This window comes from Saccopteryx leptura, chromosome 1 (assembly GCF_036850995.1).
Source record: "Saccopteryx leptura isolate mSacLep1 chromosome 1, mSacLep1_pri_phased_curated, whole genome shotgun sequence".
In the NCBI taxonomy this organism is placed as follows: domain Eukaryota; kingdom Metazoa; phylum Chordata; class Mammalia; order Chiroptera; family Emballonuridae; genus Saccopteryx; species Saccopteryx leptura.
In genome coordinates, this window is record NC_089503.1 from 169,612,575 (window position 1) to 169,636,410 (window position 23,836).

At 46.1% G+C, this 23,836-nt stretch overlaps 2 protein-coding genes across 2 annotated transcripts in view; one reads left to right on the top strand and one right to left on the bottom strand.

Annotated features, from left to right (window-relative positions):
• The window catches only part of KCTD3 (potassium channel tetramerization domain containing 3), a 32,492-nt gene extending 13,931 nt beyond the window's left edge, over window positions 1–18,561 (top strand). Inside the window, exons 10-18 of the mRNA XM_066379930.1 lie at window positions 3,321–3,436; window positions 3,897–3,984; window positions 4,113–4,229; window positions 5,976–6,146; window positions 7,522–7,677; window positions 13,153–13,249; window positions 15,001–15,185; window positions 15,260–15,398; window positions 16,806–18,561. Coding sequence (XP_066236027.1) covers window positions 3,321–3,436; window positions 3,897–3,984; window positions 4,113–4,229; window positions 5,976–6,146; window positions 7,522–7,677; window positions 13,153–13,249; window positions 15,001–15,185; window positions 15,260–15,398; window positions 16,806–17,400 — 1,664 coding nt within the window. The 3' untranslated portion in view covers window positions 17,401–18,561. The remainder of the gene's footprint in view (window positions 1–3,320; window positions 3,437–3,896; window positions 3,985–4,112; window positions 4,230–5,975; window positions 6,147–7,521; window positions 7,678–13,152; window positions 13,250–15,000; window positions 15,186–15,259; window positions 15,399–16,805) is intronic.
• Window positions 17,600–23,836, bottom strand: part of USH2A (usherin) — a 538,690-nt gene continuing 532,453 nt past the window's right edge. Inside the window, exons 70-73 of the mRNA XM_066379924.1 lie at window positions 23,056–23,300; window positions 21,215–21,436; window positions 19,460–19,569; window positions 17,600–18,993 (exon numbers count right to left, since the gene is read on the bottom strand). Of these exons, the coding sequence (XP_066236021.1) occupies window positions 19,480–19,569; window positions 21,215–21,436; window positions 23,056–23,300 (557 nt within the window). The 3' untranslated portion in view covers window positions 17,600–18,993; window positions 19,460–19,479. The remainder of the gene's footprint in view (window positions 18,994–19,459; window positions 19,570–21,214; window positions 21,437–23,055; window positions 23,301–23,836) is intronic.

Here is a 23,836-nt window from a genome sequence, read left to right on the forward strand (position 1 = left end):
GAACCACGAGGACTCCCGGACTGTACTTTGAGAGTCGTTGTTCTAGATCATTCTTCTTCCCTTCTCTCTCAGCCTTGCTTCCCACCCCAGATTTCAGATCTCATGCCACCTGGCCTTCGCACTGACGTCACCTTCCGCAGCCCTCTGGGGCCTTGTCCTGTGTTCTTGGGTGTTAATAGTTCACGTTCCCCAGCTCAGTCTTTAGCTCTGCAAGACCGTCACTCACCACTTCCCTTGTAATCGGGCTTAGATTCCGTCATTATCATTACCTACATTAGAGCCGCAGCTTTCCTGCATTTCCCTGGGAGAAACCCAGCCCTGGCCGTATCCATTGTCTGCCTGAAAAGCTAAGTAACTAAGTGTAGCTAGAGAAAAGAACTGAACACACATGCATGCTTACACACACACACACACACACACACACACGTGTGCATACGTACACACACTCTCTCTCATCCCTCCCATCATATCTGCCCATCTGTGTATCTGCACTCATAGACTGTTGTCCCATTTGTTTCTGTGATAAGCTGTCTCTGCTCTGATCTAAGGCCAGGACTCCAGTTGTCCCAGGTGTTGCTTTCTCTCACGTATTCGCAACCTTCCTCCAGGAGCCGTTCAGTTCCTGCAGCATCAGACCCGCCCACCCCCTGGACCACTCCCAGCAGCGTGCCACGTTCTGCCTGAGCAGCCACAACAGACGCTGCCCTGCCTTCTCTTCCAGTCTGGCTTCATTTTCCTGCTCCTCTTAAAGCCAGAGACAATAGTTACCTGATCTTGTCTGTTTCCTCCTCTCCTGTTCCCTCTTGGAGTTGTTTGGTCATACTCCAGCCCTCCTGTTGCCTGTGATCTGACTCTGATCAGTTCCTAGTCTTCACCTCACTATTCCTGTTCTGTGATACAGCTGATTACTGCTTTCCTTTTGAAAGTCTTTATAATTTACAAAACCTAAAAGCTCTCATGGACAGGCAATGATTTTAATGTTGGTTTTATTGCATTTTCCTAACAACTTTACAAAAAATTATAACATTAAAATACTTGGTATTATAATACATCAGTAATAATACAGAAAGGGAGTCAGTTGTGATTTTTTTCTTTTTCAAACTGCCCCTTTTAACATACCAATACTGAAGGAGATTTTATGGCTTGCTTTTGCTTTCAAAAAGGCCAGTGTGGTTGGTAGCTCTGTTGTGAGATGCTACGTAGTTATTTGTCCCTACCCTGTAAAAGCAACCATTTGTTATTTCAAATGTTCTTCAGGACTTGACAACATCCAGAAAAAATTGTCAGGCTGGTCTGTCCATGCTGGAGCGTCCCCCGAGGCTGACCTCCCTTCATTAGAACCCTAGGAAGACAGTGCTGCTGGCTTGCCACTCTGAGTAATAGTTCGCCCAGAGGGTCCCTTAAGACAGTACTTGTCTTTGCTTATACTGTGTCTTCCCTATGGACAGTGGTTGGATTGTTGTGCCTGCGCAGGAGTGACGTTTGAGATTTCTTAAGATCATTCAGAATGTCCCTCCTGATTTCCCAGAGCCTCGGCTTTCTCGAGAGGAAGCGACATTAGGTGGTTTTCCTGTTTTTCTCTCTCTCTTTTACTAAGCCCCATGCTACTTAATATAGTCACTGTCACATGTTCTGAATACTTGTTTGGCATGGAAATTAAAGTACTATTTTGTAAGAATTCCAAAATTAGCCTGACTAGGCGGTGGCGCAGTGGATAGAGCATCAGACTGGGATGTGGAGGACCCAGATTTGAAACCCCAAGGTTGCCGGCTTGAGTAAAGGCTCATCTGGTTTGAGCAAAGCTCACCAGCTTGACCCCAAGGTTGCTGGTCTATTGTAGCCCCCCGGTCAAGGTACAGATGAGAAAGCAATCAGTGAACAAGTAAGGTGCTGCAACGAAGAACTGATGCTTCTCATCTCTCCTCCTTCTGTCTGTCAGTCTGTCTCTCTCTGTCTTACACACACAAAAAGCCAAAATTGCACATGAAATGATGACTTTGTGTTTTGAAGGGGCACGTTTCTTAACCATTTCTGGTCAAAGGGCTTAACTTTTTTGTGTGTTAATTTTATTTTGCTGTGGGTTTTTTTTTTCCCTTGATGGGTTGTGCTGAAGTGGTGTATTCATGTGTATAAATGCAAGTCAAAAGGTGTCTGAAATATTTGTAGCAATAGATTTTTTTCTTTTTTGTACATTCTATGTCATTTTTATTTCTTCTAGCTGCCTGGGGTTTTTAAGATCAGTTAGGAATTTTCAAGGTGTTATTTATTGCCACTGGTCTTGTTTGTCTATAGAAAGAGAAATGCCACTTACTGGTATGAGTCAAAAGAAATCAGTTATCTTTTCTGGCTTACAATTTTAATACTTGCTGCAATTGCATTTAATTGGTTTGTTTCTCCCCATGACTTCTGCAAAGCCTTGTGCCCCATGGTTTCCTTAGCTAGATGCTGAGAAAATTGTTCATGTTATCATGTAATAGGTAACGTTTTAAAAAATAAAGAACTGATACCTGAAACAGTTTAAGATGCACATAAAACGATATTTTATAGGTGAGTTCTTTCCCCAGCATTTTTAGCTAAAAAGATAGTTCTCATAAAGTCCTTTTCAAATAATTAAGATGATACGATTTCAGTGTTAACATTGGGTTATAGCAGGTTGAAGGCGGAAATGCACACTGAGTCATTTCGATTGAACTGTTTTTTAGATGAGATAAGAACTGAAAGGTGGCAAAAAATAAATAAGTAAAAGTTCAGAGCCAGGATCCCGCCCTCCCCCGCTCTCCTGACCCTAGAGAGACGGCCGTCCAGGGCCGTGAGTGCCACACCAGGAATGTAAGCTCTCAGTATAACTTCTTGCTGCCCCCCTTCCTCTTTTGCTTATTTCCATGCTTCCTGACACGCATTAGACAGTTGAGGGTTGCCAAGCCTGTGTGTTCAGATCAGCTGTTCCCAACTGCTCGGTCTACGAGCAGGCTGCAGCCAAGTCTCCTACGGAGTTTTCTGACTCAGAGAGGCTGCAGTGAACCCTGAGCCCAGTCACTGTATTTTGTTCACTTTAAAATCACCCGTTTCCTCTGATGATCAGCTAGGTGTGGGAGCCACAGCCGCAGGTAGAGCGTGCGCTGTCAGGGTGGGATTCCTTCTGGCTGCTTTGGTAGCTGGGTACGCTGCTTAAGACTTGCTTATTTCTGTTCCCCAGAGTCTAGCGCAGAATTTGTAGAAATGGGATGAGGTTTGAATTGGTCACCTTTCAGATGTTTTTGAATCTGGATTTTGATTCACTGCAGAAATGACGAACCTCTTTATCTCTATTCTCACTCAAGGCGTGTTCAGCCTCGGTGTCCCCGTCGATGCTCTCTTCTTCATTGGTAACCAGCTCGTGGCCACAAGTCACACGGGGAAGGTGGGCGTGTGGAATGCTGTCACTCAGCACTGGCAGGTGAGTGCCGCCTGCAGCAGGTGGCAGGCACGAAGACATTTCTGAAACTCCTGCCGATGATGCATCCACTTTGTTGCTGTAGAGCTCCTGTTGTTTCTGTCCCCTACGAGGTGACTTGGAGCGGTCACTGAATCTTTTACACAACCTGGGCTTACCTGGCCTTCCAAGTCTAATGTGAGCTACAATCTCAGAATCATGTGCAGGAAACGCGATAATTCTTCTGATTCTGAAAGGAAGCGCGGCTGTTGGAAGTACGTGTTTTTAACAGCTTTCAAGGGAGTGCATTGGTGGTTCCCCAGCACTCCCTGTAGGGGGCACGTGTGTATGTAGAAAACACCCGTTTTCTCAGCGCTGCGTAAAGTAGGCCTGAGTGTTCTTTAGAAAAGAGTTTTGAGGACATGGAGCAGAAAATATAAATTGAAATTAGTATCTAGCATCTAATAATCACCTCCCTCTTCAGGTTCAGGATGTCGTTCCTATCACCAGTTACGACACCGCCGGGTCCTTCCTTCTGCTCGGCTGCAACAACGGGTCCATATACTATATAGGTGAGTGTGCACACCATTGACCTGTCCTGCTTAATGGGGTTTCTCAGGTGCCAACAAGAAAACATTGCCTTTTTCAGTTTTAAATAAATGCACTATTCCAATATTACTTAATTTTTTTTTTTTTTTAGATATGCAGAAGTTCCCTTTGCGAATGAAGGACAATGATCTTCTGGTGACTGAACTTTATCACGACCCGTCCAATGACGCCATCACTGCACTGAGTGTTTACCTCACGCCCAAAACAAGTCAGTACCTGGCAGAACTCATACACGTTCCCGACGTGTTTCTGAGAATGCATGTGTGCTTATTGGTTTATTTTGCTAAAACTAGTGCCCTTTCTTTTTGAGAGTTGCAGTGCTAGGATTCCATCCCTATTTGTCTGAAGTTTGTATTTGTTTTTACATTGAAGTCAGATATGCCTGTTAAACCAGCATCGCTGGAGACAGGATGGTAGACCCTTGCCTCTTCTGACTTGTGTTTGTTGAGCCAAATCATTACAGTATTAACTGAAATTATAAAAAACAATATGCAGATGGACCTTATTATAGGACTGAATTTGAGATTAGAAATTAGGAGCTTTTATATTTTTAACCAAAAAAACAAAACAAACTTGGACTATTGACTCTTATTGGACAGGGCAGGGGTGAGCTTCTTTTGTTAGGAAATACTAAATTTAAGTGGTAGAAAAAGACATTTTATTTGGAAGTTCAACATCTATAACTTTCATCACCTTTCCAAGGCCATTACAATGAGGTTAACAGGTCTTATAAATTAAGAATTTTTATATCCTAAGGTGAAAGATAAACATAAGTAGGAAATTTAAAATTTATCAGTAATGAAAAGACTACTAGGAGATATTAACTTGCAGTAATATCAATTGATTTGAATGTGTTACTGGTCTGAAAGGATTTTATTGACTTCATTGGAGGAAATTACTATCTTTGGTATAAAAAAATCCTAGTGTCCTCAGGATTTTGAGTAGTGACGTTATAGTAAGATCTCAACTACGTTGTGCTACAGCAGGGACAGCAAGCCAGGCTCTTTGTGTGACTCATGCAGTGTCCTGGCTGCTTTTGTGCAGCCAGGGCGAGCTGCGTGGTTGTAACAGATGCAGTGTGACCTGCAGAGTCTAAAATACCTGCCGTCCAGCCTTCTGCAGAGACTTGGCTGCCCGGCTCTGGAATGAGATGTGCAGGGGTTTGAGTTTGCTTTGTTTGCCCGCTGAATTAAAGGGCAGGATGGAGTCACCTTGTAAGGTGTGGGAGGTGTATCTGGGCGTGCGCTTCCCTTTGAGGCTCGTGTTGTGAGCTGGATCGGAGAACAGAGCTTAGAGCCAAGGGCTGCTCTGCCTGGGAAGCCTTTTAAGCACACCGGTCACTGAGCTGTGCCCTATCTTTCACCAGTGGTGGAATCTGGGCACTTGTTTAGGAAGCAAAGCTGTGGGTGCCTCTGACGGATGAGCCGTATGTAATCAGAGACACATGGGCGAGGGTGGCGTGAGCTTGTGGCGAGTGTTCTGAGACCGCTAAATGGCACATGCAGGACTCGATTACTCCAGGAATCGCTGTAGCAGAAGTACAAGTAAAGTGGGCTGGAAGCATGTGGAGTGTGGCTCTGGGGACATGGGCGCTGTCAGTGCTGTGCTGAGCACTTGGTCCATGTTGCTGTCGAGTACCTTGCGACATCTCAGGCACTCCGCCGAGGGACAGGACAGAGGTGATTGTGACTCCACCTGTCAAGGAGTGGAGGTGGGCAGACAAGGAAATAGATGTTCTAGGAGTGCCCGTCCCACACCGGTCATATGACCCCAGGTCCAAGGAGGGTGAGCAAGCACGGTGGGCTGCAGCATGAGGGTAGAATGGCCAGGTTCTGTGCGGGCCAGTGGAGGTGGAACGCCGAGTCCAACTCTGCCCCCTACGTGGAGGGGGAGCCCTGAGAGGGCAGCTTGTTTCACTGTCCTCTCACTGATCCCTTCCGACTCGTGCCGGCAGGTGTCAGCGGTAACTGGATCGAGATTGCCTACGGCACCAGCTCCGGGGCGGTGCGGGTCATCGTGCAACACCCTGAGACAGTGGGCTCCGGCCCGCAGCTCTTCCAGACCTTCACGGTGCACCGCAGCCCCGTCACGAAGATCATGCTCTCGGAGAAGCACCTCGTCTCAGGTGGGCGCGGCGGACGGGGTAAGGGCCCTGTGGCCCGAATGACTGTTACCACAGCACTGTATCCGAAAAAAACGTGCTGAGAGGTCTGCTAGAGAAGTTCAGTAACTGCAGAAACGTTAGGGGTGTCTTTTAAGGGTGTCTTTGATTTTTGCCTGGTTGTATGTAGTATACATAAATTTGAGAGGTAGCATTTATTTGATATCAGCTATTTAATGCAGGCTTGAAACTCAAGTAAATTTGTCAACAAAAATGTCCAGGTAAGCCAAAATCCTGGCGCATTTTATGTAGACAGTGCTCAGTCCCGTTATTCTGCCACCTGGTGGACATCAGCGTTCATGCAGTGACATTCTTTTCCCCACAGTTTTCATGTCTTAAATGAAAACTTGGGATAACGATTAATATTAACAAGTTGCTATAATTCCTCATTTGAATGAAGTAACAAAATTTTTCATAATTTAAAAAATATTTAAATTATTTTTATGAATCCTAGTAAGATTAATAGTGAAATCAGGATATATTATTTTCCAAGAAACGGAATACGCAGCCTAGAACTAAATGTCTTTCTTTTTACCAGAAAGCTGGCATTCTGAGAATTGAGAATTTTGTTACCTAAGTAAACCTCTATACTTTTTATTAAGATATGCCACAAAAGTATAGTCTTTTCATTGATGATATATTGTTTATACTTTTTAAAGGTGTATTCAGATCAAAAGATAGGTTGTTTGTTAGGATATGTATCAGTATGCCTACCTAATATTATTTACATGAAAAATAAATTAAGCTAATTGGAGTATGTTTTTAAAATGCTTTGATGTAAAAATAATTCTTAGCTTAATATGGAATCTTAATTTTCCTCAATGTTAACTATGATTAGGCAAAATATAACTGGTTAAATAGTTTTCTAACAAATGTCATGTCATTTGTGACAGTGAACTTTCAGTAACTCCTGGTCTGGGTTGGTCAATTTTTGAATAACTTAAGCAGAACGTGTCTATGGTTTAAAAAATAATAAGCTAGGCCACTTCTATGTAATTTAGCCACAGAGCAGGTTAATCCTCAGTATGTTCTGTCTACAAATATTTTCCTTTAATCTTTTCTTCTCGTAGGCATCTTATATATATAAGGATCCATAGATTTATTTAATATACCTTATATTTATATTTGCAGCAAGATAAACCATATGAAATTCTCTCATTTTTATTGGCTGGGTACAAATTAAGTATAATTCTAAGATAAAGATGTCATCTGCCACTCAGAAATGGTGCTGTGATCTATTTAATGCAGATCGCAGTGGGAAAAGTGAGGGTGTGTGTATAAAGTGCCTGGTGGGGCCCTGACATCTGCAGGTGACAGCTCTGCTGTTTCCTCTCCCCAGTCTGTGCAGACAACAACCACGTCCGCACGTGGACCGTCACACGGTTCAGAGGCATGATCTCCACCCAGCCCGGGTCCACGCCCCTCGCTTCCTTCAAGATTCTGTCCCTGGAGGAGACGGAGAGTCACGGCAGCTACTCCTCGGGGAACGACATAGGTGAGGTGGACAACAAGGGGTCATGTTGAGTGCAGTGGGGCCATGCAGAAGTGCAGTAACAATGGTCAGAACCCGAAAATAAGTTTCAGTACAAACTTTATTGTTATGAAACATTTAAAACAAATGTAGTGCCTTTTTCTTAAGTTCTATAAAATCACAAAATTATAGCATATTCCATTGTTTGAAAAGACAGCAAATTTTTCATCTTGATTTAGTATTTCCTCATTTAAATAATATCTTCAGATGCTAATCATTTTTGTTTATAGCCATAATTTATTTATTAAAAGCCATTTTTGTTTATTAAAAGCCATAAGGGTGATGCACATTTCTTTTATCGCTAATAATGTGAAAAGAAAGCATGACGTGAGAAAGGGCTGGTGTCCTTGCATCCCAAGAGCTGTGCTGCTGGCGTTGCAATTAGGAAACTGTGTGTGTCCTCACTGTGTGCCCCGTCGGGCCTGCCTCCGTATACATAAATTTGCACAGATGGGCTTCATGGTCAAGATTTTAACATAGTGATTTTTTTTTTTTTAACAGAGAGAGAGTCAGAGAGGGATAGACAGGGAGAGACAGACAGGAACGGAGAGATGAGAAGCATCAATCATTAGTTTTTCGTTGCGTGTTGCAACACCTTAGTTGTTCATTGATTGCTTTCTCATATGTGCTTTGACTGCGGGCCTTCAGCAGACCGAGTAACCCCTTGCTTGAGCCAGCGACCTTGGGCTCAGGCCAGTGAGCTCTGCTCAAACAGATGAGCCCGGGCTCAAGCTGGCAACCTTGGGGTCTCGAACTTGGGTCTTCCGCATCCCAGTCCGACACTCTATTCACTGCGCCACCGCCTGGTCAGGCAAAAATAGTGATCTTTTTAAAAAGTTACTTCTGAGAAGTGTCTTACTACAGACTTAATACTTTTTAGAAAAAGAAACACTGGGTGTTGTTAATTTTAACATTGCTCCATGATTCCAGTTTCCTGTGGAATGCTGTTAACTCCCAGATTAATTTTGTCCTTTTTTTCCAGCTTTATTGACAATTAACACAATAGCGTTGTGTAATTTAAGATGTAGCATCAGCAGATGTCTATTGGGCACTTTTGGTCCAGGCATCGGGAAGGTAAACACCAGTGCAGTGAACATCACCCTTCACAGTGTGGGGAGCCGTGGGAACGGAAAGCACGCAGGTGTGTCCTGCACACGGTTTCAGGAGCATGGGGCGCCAGGTGTGCTGGGGGTCACAGCGCACACTCACGTCTCCGTGGCAGCCTGATGAGGTAGATGTCACCCCTACTTCACACTGGGGGACACCGGTGTTCAGACACACACTTGCTGGAGGTCCTGCTGTGGGAGCTGAGGCATAGGGTGTGCAGTTTTAGGACCGGGCGTTCCTGGCAGGGAAAACGGTGTGGGAAGGCTAGGGGCCAGGAGAGCATGGCGAGTTTGGGAGTGTCGTCATCAGTTCCTGGTGTGTGAGTGAGGACAGGGACCCAGTGGTTGTGGGGGTCCAATCCAGGAGAGCACGTGTACTGTGAATTGAAGATACTTAGCAACGGTCCCATAACATACTTAAAAGGAGGCAGGGAGGGTTTTTTCCTTTATAGTTTTAAAAATATCCTAAGAGATTGGTCTAGATGAGAGGAACAGCATAGGAAATCCCATGTCAGTAGGGAGGTCTGGGGCATCTGGATCTCAGTGGTGAGGGAGTGATCAATCTTGGAGGTGACCAGGATAGGAAGGTTAGAGGGCAAGGACCTCAAAGGGTGTGTGTTTTGTTGTTTCTGAACCCCACTGGGGACAGGAGACAGGAGGGTAGTTTGTGTTCTGAGGGAAAGGGGACAGTCTGGGGAGAGGTGTTGGAGGAACTAGAATGGGGGTCAGGAACCTATGGCTCACCAGCCAGATGTGTCTCTTTTGATGCCTGCATCTGGCTCGCAGACAAATCTTTAATAAAAAAATAATAACGTTAAAAATATAAAACATTCTCATGTATTACAATCCATTCATTTCCTACCGCTCATGTTCATGGTCGTGGGTGACGGGAGCCAATCACAGCTGTCCTCCAGGACAACACCAAATTTTTATTGGATAATGCATAACATACATGGGTCATTGTGAGGTCAGGAAGTAAACTTCCCTCCTTTTAATCAAGTAGTCAGCTAGGTAATTGCAGAAACCCTTTTGATGAGGAAGATGGCTAAAAGAAAAAAGATGAGGAGTATCATACTTTTCAGCAGAAATGGACAGAGGAATTCTCTTGTGGAGAGAGCAGGTTCTGCAGTGTGTCTAATATGCAATGATAAAATTGCATCGATAAAACGGTCAAATATAAAGCGCACTTTGACACACGCCATACTACATTTGCATCGAAATATCCAGTGGGGGACAGCAGGAAGAAAGCATGTCAAGAGCTACTGTGCAGAGTGCAAGCTAGTCAGCAGCAACTCCGTGTTTGGACCCAACAAGGTGACTGGAATTTGGCTAGCTTTGCTGGTGCTTTAGCAATTGTGAGAAACAGAAAGCCATTCACAGATGGGAAGTATGCCAAAACACTCATGCTTGATGTTGCCAATGAACTGTTTGACGACTTTTCGGATAAAGACAAGATAATCAAACGAATAAAAGACATGCCTCTGTCGGCAAGAACTGTTCACGATCGTACCATCATGATGGCAAATCAAATTGAGGCAACACAAGTGAAGGACATAAATGCAGCACCATTCTTTTCTCTTGCTTTGGATGAGTCAACAGACGTAAGCCATTTATCCCAGTTCAGCGTGATTGTAAGGTATGCTGTCGGTGACACGCTATGTGAAGAAAGTCTTGCTGTTTTGCCTATGAAAGAGACAACAAGAGGGGAGGATTTATTCAAGTCTTTCACTGAGTTCACTAAAGAAAAAAATCTGATGGATAAACTTATTTCGGTGTGTACTGATGGTGCTCCATGCATGGTGGGGAAAAACAGAGAATTTTTAGCGCTTCTTCATGAACGTGAAAAGAGACCCATCCTAAGTTTTCACTGCATCCTACATCAGGAGGCGCTTTGTGCTCAGATGTGTGGCGAGCAGCTTGGTGGGGTGATGTCGCTGGTCATTCGGGTGGTCAACTTTATTGTTGCCCAAGCTTTAAATGATTGCCAGTTTAAAACACTGCTGGATGAAGTTGGGAATAATTATCCTGGTCTGCTTCTGCACAGCCATGTGCATTGGTTGTCAAGAGGAAAGGTGCTCAGCTGTTTCGCGGCTTGTCTGAGCGAAATCCGGACTTTTCTTGAAATGAAAAATGTTGAGCATCTTGAGTTAGCTAACACTGAGTGGCTCCTGAAGTTCTACTATCTTGTGGACATGACTGAACATCTGAACCAGCTCAATGTGAAAATGCAAGGCATTGGAAATACAGTCTTATCCGTTCAACAAGCAGTGTTTTTATTTGAAAACAAGCTGGAACTTTCATCGCTGACATTGAACCAGGTCGTTTACTACACTTTGAAACACTGGGAGAGTTTAAAGATGCATGCACAGCAAATGACCCTGCTCAACATCTTGATCTCCAGCAGCTAGCGGGCTTCACATCTAATCTGCAGTCATTCAAAGCGCGCTTTGGAGAATTTTGTGAGTGCACTCGTCTTTTTAAGTTCATCATTCATCCACACGAGAGTGCAGTGGACAGCGCAGACCTGAGTTACATCCCTGGTGTCTCCATCAGATTTTGAGCTACAAGCTGCTGACCTGAAGGCCTCAGACATGTGGGTGAATAAGTTCAAGTCACTGAATGAAGATTTGAAGAGACTTGCACGACAGCAAGCAGAGTTGGTGAGCAAACACAAGTGCGGAGAAATGAAAAAACTTCAACCCGTGAACCAGCTGATTGTCAAAACTTGGAACTTGCTTCCTGTCACATACCACACACTGCAGCGTGTGAGTATTGCTGTACTGACAATGTTTGACTCTACTTATGCATGTGAGCAGTCTTTCTCACATTTAAAGAATGTTAAGACCAACCTATGATCACGTTTAACGGATAGAAGTCTCAATGCCTGCATGAAGCTTAACCTCACCACGTATCAACCAGACTACAAAGCCATCAGCAAAACCATGTAGCACCAGAAGTGCATTAATGGTAAGAAGTACTTTATTCATTGGTTAGCAACAGCATAACAACGTTATTAAAAAGAATTCAGAGACTTATTGTACTTTAAAAGTGTTGGTCTTACATAAAATGCACACATTTATTTGTATTTAGTGTTAAACATATTGTATGGCTCTTACGGAATTACATTTTAAAATATGTGGTATTCATGGCTCTCTCAGCCAAAAAGTTCCCGACCCCTGAACTACAAGGAGGGAGGTGGGAGAGTTAAGTCTTGGGAAATCGGTACAGAGTCTTGGGGGGGGAGGAGATGCAGGCCTGGGGGTCCTCACTCCTGATTGTTGTACCCGTCACCACTGGTGTGACTGTTCATAGGTTGATTGAATGAGAACTGCCCTTTCATTTCAGTAGAGCTAGACTTCATTCAGAAGATTGTTCCGTAATTGGGCAGCTGCATGGCGTAGTGCAGAGCGAGACCATTTGGGTTCAGTTTCCCAGTTCATAAGGGAGGACTTTATTGGTTAATGCGTCTCAGTTTTCTCCTCTGTAAAATGGAGATAATAACCTCATGGTTATGATGATGATTAAATTGAGTAACTTTTAAAGCATTTACTGTGTGTGGGTCATAGTAAATGATATAAGTATTTGCTAACAAAGATGTCATTGTTTAGTTTATTAGGTGTGATTTACATAAGATAATTTGGAATACCCGGTCTTTAAAAATTGTACATCATAAAATTTGTTAATAATAATTTGGTATTTTGGTTATTGAGTATGGTGGGAAAAGAGAATTGTTAAGATTTTATATTTGTTTTGCATGAAAATACTTTTCATTTCTTTTGTTCAGAATTTTCTAAAATGAATAAGCCAATTACCTGCCTTGCCAAGTACAATAAAGTAAAAATAATTGACGCTTTCTTCTTAGAATGAAAACTTTGCAGGATGCATCAGGATTCCAATTAATTAAGTTCTATTTAATGAAGTGGTACTTTATTTTTTAAGATTTTGCATGTTGCCTTTTCAAAGAAAACCAGTACACAGAAGTAACTGCATTTATACATCCCTTTTTTGAAGTTAAAAGGAGCTGCGCACATTCTCCAAGACAGGAAATACAGAGCTCACATTTAACAGGCATCCCTCAGGAACCGATCCTGTGTAGTCCTGAGCCCGCTGTTGCCTTCAGCTTCCACACTCTCAGTGCAAAATTTGTATTTCTTTAAAATGTTTAATGCAAGTTGAAGTACTCCCATAGTTGCATTTTGTCCAGTTGACTTGACGCCACATTGATAGGCATGCAAAGTCCTTTTTCTTTTCAGTACTAATATGAATGCTCTCATTGTTAACTGAAACTGTTTAAGTTGTAACGTGTTTTGGCATTTTCTGTTCTCCAACCAAGGGCCCTTTGGAGAGCGAGATGATCAGCAGGTGTTTATCCAGAAAGTTGTTCCCATCACTAACAAGCTGTTTGTGAGACTTTCTTCTACTGGGAAAAGGTAACACTTCACTGCACAAATACCTCCACTCAGAGGTTGCTTTTTCCATGCAAAATTTGCTGTACTGAGCGCTGCCAGAGACAGACTGTGGAGAGAAGTGTATTTGTTCTCTTGCGATTGTTTTACCCGCAGATGACAGTGCATGCAGTGCGTCCTCTCTGGGACGCACTCTAAGATGCTCACTGGGGCTGCAGACAGCCAGGACTGGTCCCGCAGCTGAGCACGGGGGCTGTGAGCTTGGCCCCGGGCAGCTGAACCAAACTGAAACCTAGTCCTGGCTGTGCTTGCGTCAGCCTCTGTGCTCCTCTGAGCCCCAGGCTCTGTGTAGTAGACTAAGGCACATCTCACCAGGGTGCCTGAGCCTACCTGTGTGGTCCCCGACCATAACAGATATTTAGTTCCTCTCTTCTCTTTTTTAAAAATTATGAGTGTAAATCATAACCTTTCTCTTTAAAAATAAACCTTTTTGCATGTCAAAAAGTAAACTTCGACTAGTAGTCATTAAGAAGGTTATGGACATTCATATTAATTTCTAGGTTATCATTTCTTCAGGATATGGTTTCTAATTTATTAAACTCTTTGAGATGATAATTTTTTTAATGGAAGTTTGTTGTAGGTAATCAATGGTAACTATTAAATGAATTGATTCCAAGAAATTTTATTTAGTACTATCTTTTTTTGTCAACGTATTTCTTTCTTTTTTTTTTTTTTACAGAGACAGAAGAGAGTCAGAGAGAGGGATAGACAGACAGGAACGGAGAGACATGAGAAGCATCAATCATTAGTTTTTTGTTGCAACACCTTAGTTGTTCATTGATTGCTTTCTCATATGTGCCTTGACCATGGGCCTTCAGCAGACCAAGTAACTCCTTGCTCGAGCCAGTGACCTTGGGTCCAAGCTGGTTAGCTTTTGCTTAAACCAGATAAGCCTGCGCTCAAGCTGGCGACCTTGGGGTCTCGAACCTGGGTCCTCCGCATCCCAGTCAGATGCTCTATCCATTGCACCACTGCCTGGTCAGGCTTGTCAACGTTTTTAAAAAAAGAAAATGTATTAGGGCCTATAATGTACTTAGAGATCAAATTATTTTCTTGAGAAGTGTTATAAATCACTGTGATTTAATGATCTGAGCATATTTGGTAAAGAAGCTGCCAAATGTTTATTAAAACTACCTTCAGAACTGAACCTCCCAGTGACATTTCACTTCCTGTTAGGTCGCTTTCTGCCGTGGGCAGGGGGCTCCGGCCGGGTGTGTCAGCAGCCATGGTCTCTGCTCAATTGTAAAACACACTTCATACATTTTAACTTCACGATTCCAAAGGAAGACTTATTTATAAAACTAACATGCAGAAATTACTCTGGAGAATTAAATAGGATATTAGCCCCTTATGAAGCTAATGGGAACATTTTGGTGAAAAGTTAGGGGGAGTATTCTAATGGAGGATACTAGTCAGGCATTTCTGTACAGCTGGGTATTTCTTCTGGTTTTAGATTTTTAAGATGTATACATAAATTTTAAATGACTTCAATATCTTTTCTAGTATGAAGGTTCTTTCAAGATTGACTTAAATTATTTGCCTGATTTTAATGACTAAGTTTGACTTGGATTCCTGCTGACTTGCCTTGACCCCTTTAAATGTTTTACACATGTGGAATAGTCAGCCGTATCTTTGCAAAATAAATTAATTTCACAAGTCAGAAACGCACTGTTGTCTGCTGGCCACGGTTGGCAGCGGCACACCATCTCTTGCAGGATTTGTGAGATCCAAGCTGTGGACTGCACGACAATTTCCTCGTTCACAGTACGCGAGTGTGAGGGGTCCAGCAGGATGGGCTCGCGGCCTCGGCGTTACCTGTTCACAGGCCACACCAATGGCAGCATCCAGATGTGGGACCTGACCACGGCCATGGACATGGTGAACAAAAGCGAAGATAAAGGTAGGTTTCGTGAAGAAAGACACGTGTGGAGGGCAGGCTCATGGCACCGTGGTCCTGACGTGTGTGTTCCTCAGATGCAGGCGGCCCGACGGAGGAGGAGCTGCTGAAGCTACTGGACCAGTGTGACCTCAGCACGTCCCGCTGTGCGACGCCCAACATCAGCCCAGCGACCTCCGTGGTCCAGCACAGCCGTCTCCGGGAGTCCAGCTCCAGGTGAGCGGAACACACCGGACGGTCGTACTGACTGCTTTGCGGAATACTGGCTGAGAGTTCATAATGTGGTCATTCTTAAAAGCCATATTTTTCTAACTATGTTGTTTTTTTGTTTGTTTTTTTGTATTTTTTTTGAAGCTGGAAACGGGAAGAGACAGTCAGTCAGACTCCCGCATGCGCCCGACCGGGATCCACCCAGCACGCCCACCAAGGGGCGACGCTCTGCCCACCAGGGGGCGATGCTCGGCCCCTCTGGGGTGTCGCTCTGTTGCGACCAGAGCCACTCTAGCGCCTGGGGCAGAGGCCAAGGAGCTATTGCCAGCGCCCGGGCCATCTTTGCTCCAATGGAGCCTCGGCTGCGGGAGGGAAAGAGAGAGACAGAGAGGAAGGAGAGGGGGAGGGGTGGAGAAGCAGATGGGCGCTTCTCCTGTGTGCCCTGGCCGGGAATCGAACCTGGGACTTCTGCAGGCCAGGCCGACGCTCTACCACTGAGCCAACCGGCCAGGGCCTAACTATGTTTTAAACTCAGACTTTACATTGCAATTCAATATATGTATATATATATATATTTTTTTTTTTACTAAGTTTTTCCTGTATTTGCATCTGGTTCTTTTCATAGAAAAACATTTTTAACCCTTTCCTTGTGAATTTGGGTGCCTGTTCTGTGATCAAGAATCCATTCAAAGGAAATGAGAAAAATCCTATGTCACCTTGGCTAGTAGGTGGCAGTCTTGTTCCTGTGACCTCAGGGGCATATTGATCAAAGGGACTGCGTTGTCTGGTGTCATCTTTAGGCAGTTTGTGACTGATTTGCTCTGTTGAGGTATGGTTGAGGTATGATTGGCATACATCACTGTGGCTTTTACTGGTGTGCGGCTTAATAGTCGGTATTTGTATATGGGATGTACTTGTAAGGCAGTGACATAGTATATCTTTTTAGTTAATGTATTTAAAAAAATGAAGAATCTGAATTTAGGGCCAGATACTGGATTATATTGATTCTACATTGTTTTTAAAGTTTTTTTCCCCCAGCTTTTTTCAGCTATTCAAAAATTTATCTTGAGTTACATAGTTGGGGATATAAAGGACAGCGTAGGGAACATAGACGATAATACTCCATTGGCTGTCTAGTGTCCCAAGGGTACTAGACTTACAGGGATCCCCACGTCAGTTATATAAATGTGTAATTACTGTGTTGGACACCCAAAACTTGTAGACATTATTGTATGCCAGCTGTAATCAGAAAAACCCTGTTTGACTGAATCTCTGACATTTGCATCGGTAGTGTTAGACACACCTGCATAGAGCAAAGAGTGCTTTCTTATGCATTTATATTGGCAGTTTAATTAATGTGACGTGCCCCCGGAACGTTTCAGAAAGGTCTGACCTGGTTTCTGACACTTCCAGCCTCCAGCTGCAGCCCCACGAAGCCATCCATGAAGCAGCCACGTATGGCTCGGTGCGGCCATACCGGGAGAGCCCGCTGCTAGCCCGGGCACGGCGGACCGAGAGCTTCCACAGCTACCGGGACATCCAGGCTGGTGGTGGAGCCCGGGACCGCGGTGGGGACAGGGACAGGGCTGGGCCGGATGGTGGTGGGGGCCCGGGCCAGGTGGATGGCCGTCGGGCAACGGGGGACAGCGGCGGGGCCGGGTCCGAGGGCAAGTCCCCCGCGGCCGGGCCAGAAGGCAGGGGCGGGCGGGATCCAGAGTGCGGGACGACAGACGTGCACAGAGTCCCCGAGGCAGGGCTGGAGTCCAGGAAAAGAACGCCAGAGGAGGAGAGCGAGAGCCGTGTGGACTTGCGGGTGGACTTGCGGCGGAGAGGGGGCTTTGAGGGCGGCGGTTTCCTGGGGAGGAAGAAGGTGCCCCACCTGGCCTCATCCCCCAGCACGTCCGAGGGCACCGACTCCCCGGGCACCGCATCCCCTTCTCCCACCAAGACTACGCCATCCCCGCGCCACAGGAGGAGTGAGCCCCTGCCCCAGGAGTACGGCCTGTGAAGCCTCGGGGCAGATCGGGACTGCTTGGGGCTGCTCGCCAGACGCGGGCGTTTGTTCACACAGTACAAACCCCAGTAGGTTCTCCGTACACTAGCTTTCACACCCACACTGCACAGATACAATGGGACTCTCCAGTGTCTTCTTAACAGCATTATCTGGAGTAAGATGAAAACTGCATCTTCTTTGACCTTTTTGAGGATTGTTTCTTAGGTTTACAAGTACCTTGGACTGAGTTTGTAAAGCAAGAGTCCATGTCAATGTGTAGTTACCCCTGGGGCTTGGAAACACGGATGGGAAGTTCCACATGTTAACAGGATTGTGCCGTGTAGGTGAGCGTCCCTTGGAGCGTGGAAACCAACAGAATGCATTTCGAATCTTAGCTGCGCCTGACGCTTGTCTTGCAAAGTTATCTTAAGTGAATCACATCATTCTCTTTGAACCTAATCCTGATTGCAAAGTGTTTACCTGACATTTAACGTGGTGCTATGTTTGTGAAGAGATACCATGCAGTTCAGAAACACTATTGATGCTGACTACCAGACTACACTGGTGGTGGGGAGTCCCTTAGGGTCATTTTAACTGTAGATCCTCTTCTGATTCTCATTGTTGGAGGTCTTAAATCTTAGCAAGCATCACTAATATGCCCAAGGTCCATTTAAACTTTCTGTAAAGTTGGAGCAGTTGTCTCTGTTTGAACAGATGAAATAACCAAGGACAAAGCTCAGTGTGTGCAGAAGGGAAAATGACACTGGGTGTCCATCTGCCTTGTTTCAGGAGCTGCAGTATTTTCCCAGAGTTAATAATCAAGATAATTAAATTAGAATGAGGCCATTTGGTTAAGCTTATGAGACTACAGTTTTGAATTTGGGGTTAAAGGTTTTGGCTGCTGTAAAAATGTCATTTTGAATGTATTTTAAATTGTAAGAATAAAAGAAAAAAAATTTTCCCTTGAATTGGAATGGTTTTCAAGTTTCTGCAAATAGAGTAATTGTAAATTTAAAGCATTAAGCATTTATTGGTGAAAAATGTACATATTCTCATTCCAAGAAATATAAATGAATGAAGGTGAAATAAATGTTTTAAAGTTTACCATATTGCCAGTGATTTTACAACCATTTTCTTGTATTTATCAATTAAGTCCAATAAAAATGGTTAAGATTATGCGTTTTCAGTTATTGTAGAACAGTTACCTGTTTAAAGTGCACCCACATGGAACTGTTTATTTCTGCGTCTTCCCGTAATAAAGGGGACAGGGAGGACTTCCTACGCATGAGAACTAACGGATGCTTTGCCTCCCGTTTTCCCTCACTGACATCAGTTCAGCACTGCTAAGGTTACTAAGGTAGTGATTACCTGATATTTCTTTCTTTCTTTCTTTATTTATTTATTTTTCCTGAAGTTGGAAATGGGGAGGCAGTCAGACAGACTCCTGCATGCGCCCAACTGGGATCCACCCGGCACGCCCACCAGGGGGCGATGCTCTGTCCATCTGGGGTGTTTCTCTGTTGCGACCAGAGCCATTCTAGCACCTGAAGCAGAGGCTGTGGAGCCATCCTCAGCGCCTGGGCCAACTTTTCTCCAGTGGAGCCTCGGCTGTGGGAGGGGCAGAGAGAGAGAAGAAGTAGGGGGGGGGGGTGGAGAAGCAGATGGGCGCTTCTTCTGTGTGCCCTGGCCGGGAATTGAACCTGGACTCCTGCACACCAGGCCGATGCTCTACCACTGAGCCAACCAGCCAGGGCCTACCTGGTATTTCTTATCAGTCATGTAAAAGGTGGGTGAAGTAAGAAAAATACTGAGTTCTGATCAGCCTTTTCCAAGAAAGGCAGGCCACTGGGAACAGACATTTGTAATTATGTGATGTTCTGTCGGAACGTTTGGTGGCTCTCTGTAAACACTGGAATTAAGCAAACCCTTCCGCCGAGGCCACGGCCTCAGACAAGGCCGGTTTTCCTCGAAGGGCCTCAGTGGGCCCAAAGCTGGGACTCCATGTGCAGCTCGGAGCCTCAGGTATTAGCGTCTGGGACGTGTCAGTGGGGAGCCGCGCTCCGGTCGCACTTACGGGCTGCAGGCAGCTGGGCTTCACAGGTGGGTGTCGGTGAAGGTGGTGTGCTCCTTCGTCACGGAGCTGAAACCCTTGATGGCGTTCATTAGGTCCTCCTCGTCCACGTACTGAAAAGTCAGCCGGCGGGCAGTGGTTAGGATGTTTGCAGGCAGGCATGTCTGCCACCGCCAACCAATAGCACTGTTCCCTTAAAGGCTAATTAATACCCTAAGCGCAGCACTGTAAGGTGTGGTTTGAGACCTTCCTTGCCTCCGATTTACCTTACTGAAAGAATCACGTCACACGCACACATGAGCTATAGACTAATCCAACGTGTAAGTCGTTTGAGGAGGGCGCTGTGCTGTATCTTAATCTTTCTAAGCCTCAGTTTGCTCTGTACAGTGGAGATGATGTATATATAAAATTTGGATCAGAATGCAAGCAGGAGAGCCAGAATGCGATGTCTTGTTTCCTATCCTTACTGCATTTGTGCTTACTGAACAGGGGTAGGGATGAGTTGTAAGGGACATATTTCCAAGGCTTGCCGTCTTCGGAAGCAGTCTGGATTGCTTTCCACACTGCCTATTCGTTACTAGTACAGTCGAGAGCAAACAAAATGTCAGTCTAGGGTAACAGTGGCAATAGGGGCTCTGCACCAGACGCTGTTTCTAAAGCCCGGTTCCACGAGAAACTCACTAGCCGAGCGTGTCCTTGGGGGAGGACACGCGTGCATCCCAGCCCTGGTGTGTCATGTGGGACCATATGGAGCTGCCATTTTGCATGTCCCTTGATATGATCAGTTAGCATGTCCATATGTTTCAACTAATATAATGAGTCTTGCCATTTAGAAACTTGAGATCTGAAATAGAATAGTCAAACTCCCATCAAGGAGGCCCATGACTTAAAAATGCATATTCTACATCCTCCTTGTGGACAAGCCGGGACGGCTGTGTTTTATTTTTCCATTGTGATTGGAACAGAACCTGCACCCTGGGGACTTGCTTTATGACTTTCCTTCGCTTTGAGAAGGACTTCGTGGAAGTCAGCAGCTTTTCCGTGAAGGAGAAGTTAGAACTCTGAGAGACAGAAGAGGGAAAGAGTCCAAAAGCAGGAGATGGGAAGAAATGGAGGTGAGTCATTCTGTCTCAGAGGAGGGAACCAGCGAGGTCTGTCACTGCCTCTGTTGACCCTCTAACTGTCCCAGGGGGACGTGTCTCTGCCGAGGTGGTCGGCGCAGGGAAAACGTTTGCTGGATGGGAAACACACAAGGAATATCTTCATTTCAGTCCCTGCGGCTTCAGCTCTCAGAGTCACTGTACCTACTGGACTGAGGAAGAAGGGATGTTCATCAGCAGTAAAACCCTCACCATGATTTTCTGTGTTTCTGGGAAAAGGGCCACTGAGCCCCTTAAAACTCTTACTCTGTCTTTTCTAACCATAAACCCCAAAATAATTCCCCCCTTTTAGTAAAATGTGTTTATATGGTATGCCTTAGTTTAGGCTAAATATGTTTCCTTGCCCTTCTGCCCAAGTGCATCTCTTCACTTACTCGTGAGCTTATCTTTTGAGCTCTATTGTGTGCTAAAAAAGACATTTCTACCCTGCTCTCCAACAGGCATACTGACAGCAGGAAAACACGTGGGTCAGCGGTCAGGGGGGCACTGGTGCCAGGGTGGGGGGCAGCCTTTACTTGGGTGCAGGAAGCTCACATCACCTCTGACCAGTATTCCACCGGGGTGTCTAGCAAAGGCTGTGGGGAGGACCCTTGCTCACCAGCCCACTGTCGTGGCCCATGATGGTATCCCACAGCGAGCTGTCCATGAGGACCTTCTTGTCTTGCACGTCCAGAAGCTGGCTGACACTGCGGTGGAGGGAGCCGGGAGAGAGGGTCCGGCTGAGCTGGCTCTGGCTCGGGATCCGGAGCACGGAGATGCTCTGGCTGCTTCGCAGGCTCATGCACGCCCCGGATCGCGGGACCTTGGTATCGGCCAACCCCTGCGAAGAAGATTGCTGCTAGTGATTAGTGGCCAAAGCAGAGGGGTGTGAACCAGGACAGAACAGCGTGTCACATGTTGTCAGTGAAGAGAACGCCATCTCCATAGCCTCACAGAACTTGGCTTGCCAGGAGCCTGGTGGCCCCAGCGTCTTGGTAAAGGTGAGATGGTAAACCAATAGTGATGTCAAGTGGACGGCCAGGGCTGTGAGCACTTACAGCTCACGTACTAGTGCTTGGGATGTTCCCTGGACACAAGGGCCTGCTTCACTGTAGGGGGGGCTCACAGGACACCCCCCATGGGTGTCCCCACAGAGTCTCTCAAGACATTCCCTTCCCAGCCGTGAAGTTAACAGTGTCTTCGTCTTCCTATGGCCCCCACTGAGTGCGCACTGCTTTACTGCGCTTTAAGAGTAGAGAAATGGACTCCTCCCTCCCCCCTCCCTTTTTCTCACTCCATATCTTCCCCCTTGTTATAGGATTCCAGGCTCCAAAATAAATTCGGCTTGATACTAACATCAGAAACACAAAGGCACTCTGATTAGGACCCAGACTCTGATTAGGACTTAGAATGCGCCCAAAGAAAAGCCCGCTCCACAACAGCAGAGGGCCCGGGTTTAGCGGGTCCCAGCAATCAGAGGCGCCTTTTCAGCACTATCAACCTGCCATGCAAAAGGTCATGCATTCATGCAGCACACAGCTACCTCGAAGTGCATGGTGTAGCTTTTTAGAGTGACATTGCTGGACACGTCGGATATGTCAGCCACGGAGTCAAACTGAGAACGAACGGGGAGGCATTGGTCAGCATTGGGGACATTATAGAGCACGTTCTTAGTGTTTCTTCAATGGAGCATCACATACGCATCCTTTCGTACTATCCTGAGATGATATGTACCTATGTGTCTGCGTGGGGCTACACCCCGCAACTACCACGGACTCGGGGGGCTGCTGCCCCTTCCTGTCCCCAACACCCTCACCATTTGGGCAGGACCGCTTTGTCAGGGGCTCACCCGCTGCACATCGCTGTGTCCCGGAGAACGAAACAGGTCTGGGAGGCGGACGAGGCTACCATTCGCTCATTTCTATTGTAAAGTGTTGAAACTACAGCAGATTGACCAGATGCCTGTGCTTCATTTTGCTGCTGCTGTGACACTGACTTAGGAAATATGTTTGGTTGTGGTCCCCATTTCTGTCACAGAGCTAAATTCCTTAGAATTCCCTAAGTGATGAGAGAGCAAAGCTTCCCAGCTCAGGGTGGGGGTGGGGGTGTACTCTTGCTGTGCCTTCTCATGCAGGAAGGGACAAAGGTGGTCCCGGGGGACCCCCTCATGATCTCATCTCTTCCAACAGCCCCCCTCCCAGTACCATCGCATTGGGGATTCCCTAAAGTGGGAACTCTAGGGGACACGAACGTTTCGTCTTATGGCACCAGGGGATTCTAACGGGTGGCCAAAGTCAAGAAGGTTGTTCCAGAGTTGGCCTCCCTTGGTCCTCACATTTATTTACTCAGATACATTGACCATCAGCCCCTTGTTACAGTGGCTCCGGAAATAAGTCCCTCTAAATGAAAGCATGTATTCTAGTAGGGCAATGGGGGACGGAGCCGCCATCAGAGACATACCATGTGGGTCTCCCCTGGCGGGTAGACGCTCAGTGGGGACATCCTCTTCTGGACAGGCACTAAGGGAGGTCGCTCTCGGATGTAGGGTTCCTTGTGGATTTTTCTTTGCAGGAGCAGGGACAGAAAGATGGCCAGCAAGATCAAGCCCAGAACAGCCATGAGCACGATGAACCACAGCTCGCTGTAGAACTCCGTCCCTCTGCTCCCTGAGCCCTTCTTCCCTCCAGGAGTTGTGAGCACCAGGCCTGCAAAGCCCAGGGACAGAGGATGGAGGCATTACTGCGGAAGGCAGTCTGGTGATCTCTCTCTTGCCCTGTTGTTCCAGTCAGTGGGAGAGGCGTTTGAAGCAGTTGGTCTCATGGTGCCTGTGGGCGCTCATGTTCAGGCTGGGGAGGGGGCAGCATGCTGGCGGATCCTAAGGAGAAGCTCAGCCCCAGGAGACTGGCTGACACTTGGTGGTTAAAAGTTACCGCTGCCTTGATAAGATTCTAAGTAAGACAGTGGATAGGGATAAGGGCCTTTTTAAAAGGGGATTATCAATGTAACCTTGAGGAAGGCCCGCTGCACTATGGTGTGCCCGTGGGCTCTGAGGACAGCCAGCCCTTAGTGACCCTGCAGCAGGGCCCTGCTGCCCACATGGTCAGTGCTGCGGGGGCAGAGACCCCTCCCTCCTGCCCCTGCTATGCTCCTCAGGAGCTCTGTGCCACCTGGCTTTTGAGACATCAGCCCCCTGCGCTGGCTCACTCACAGGCAGTATGTAGTCCTCGTCCGCGCTCTCAGG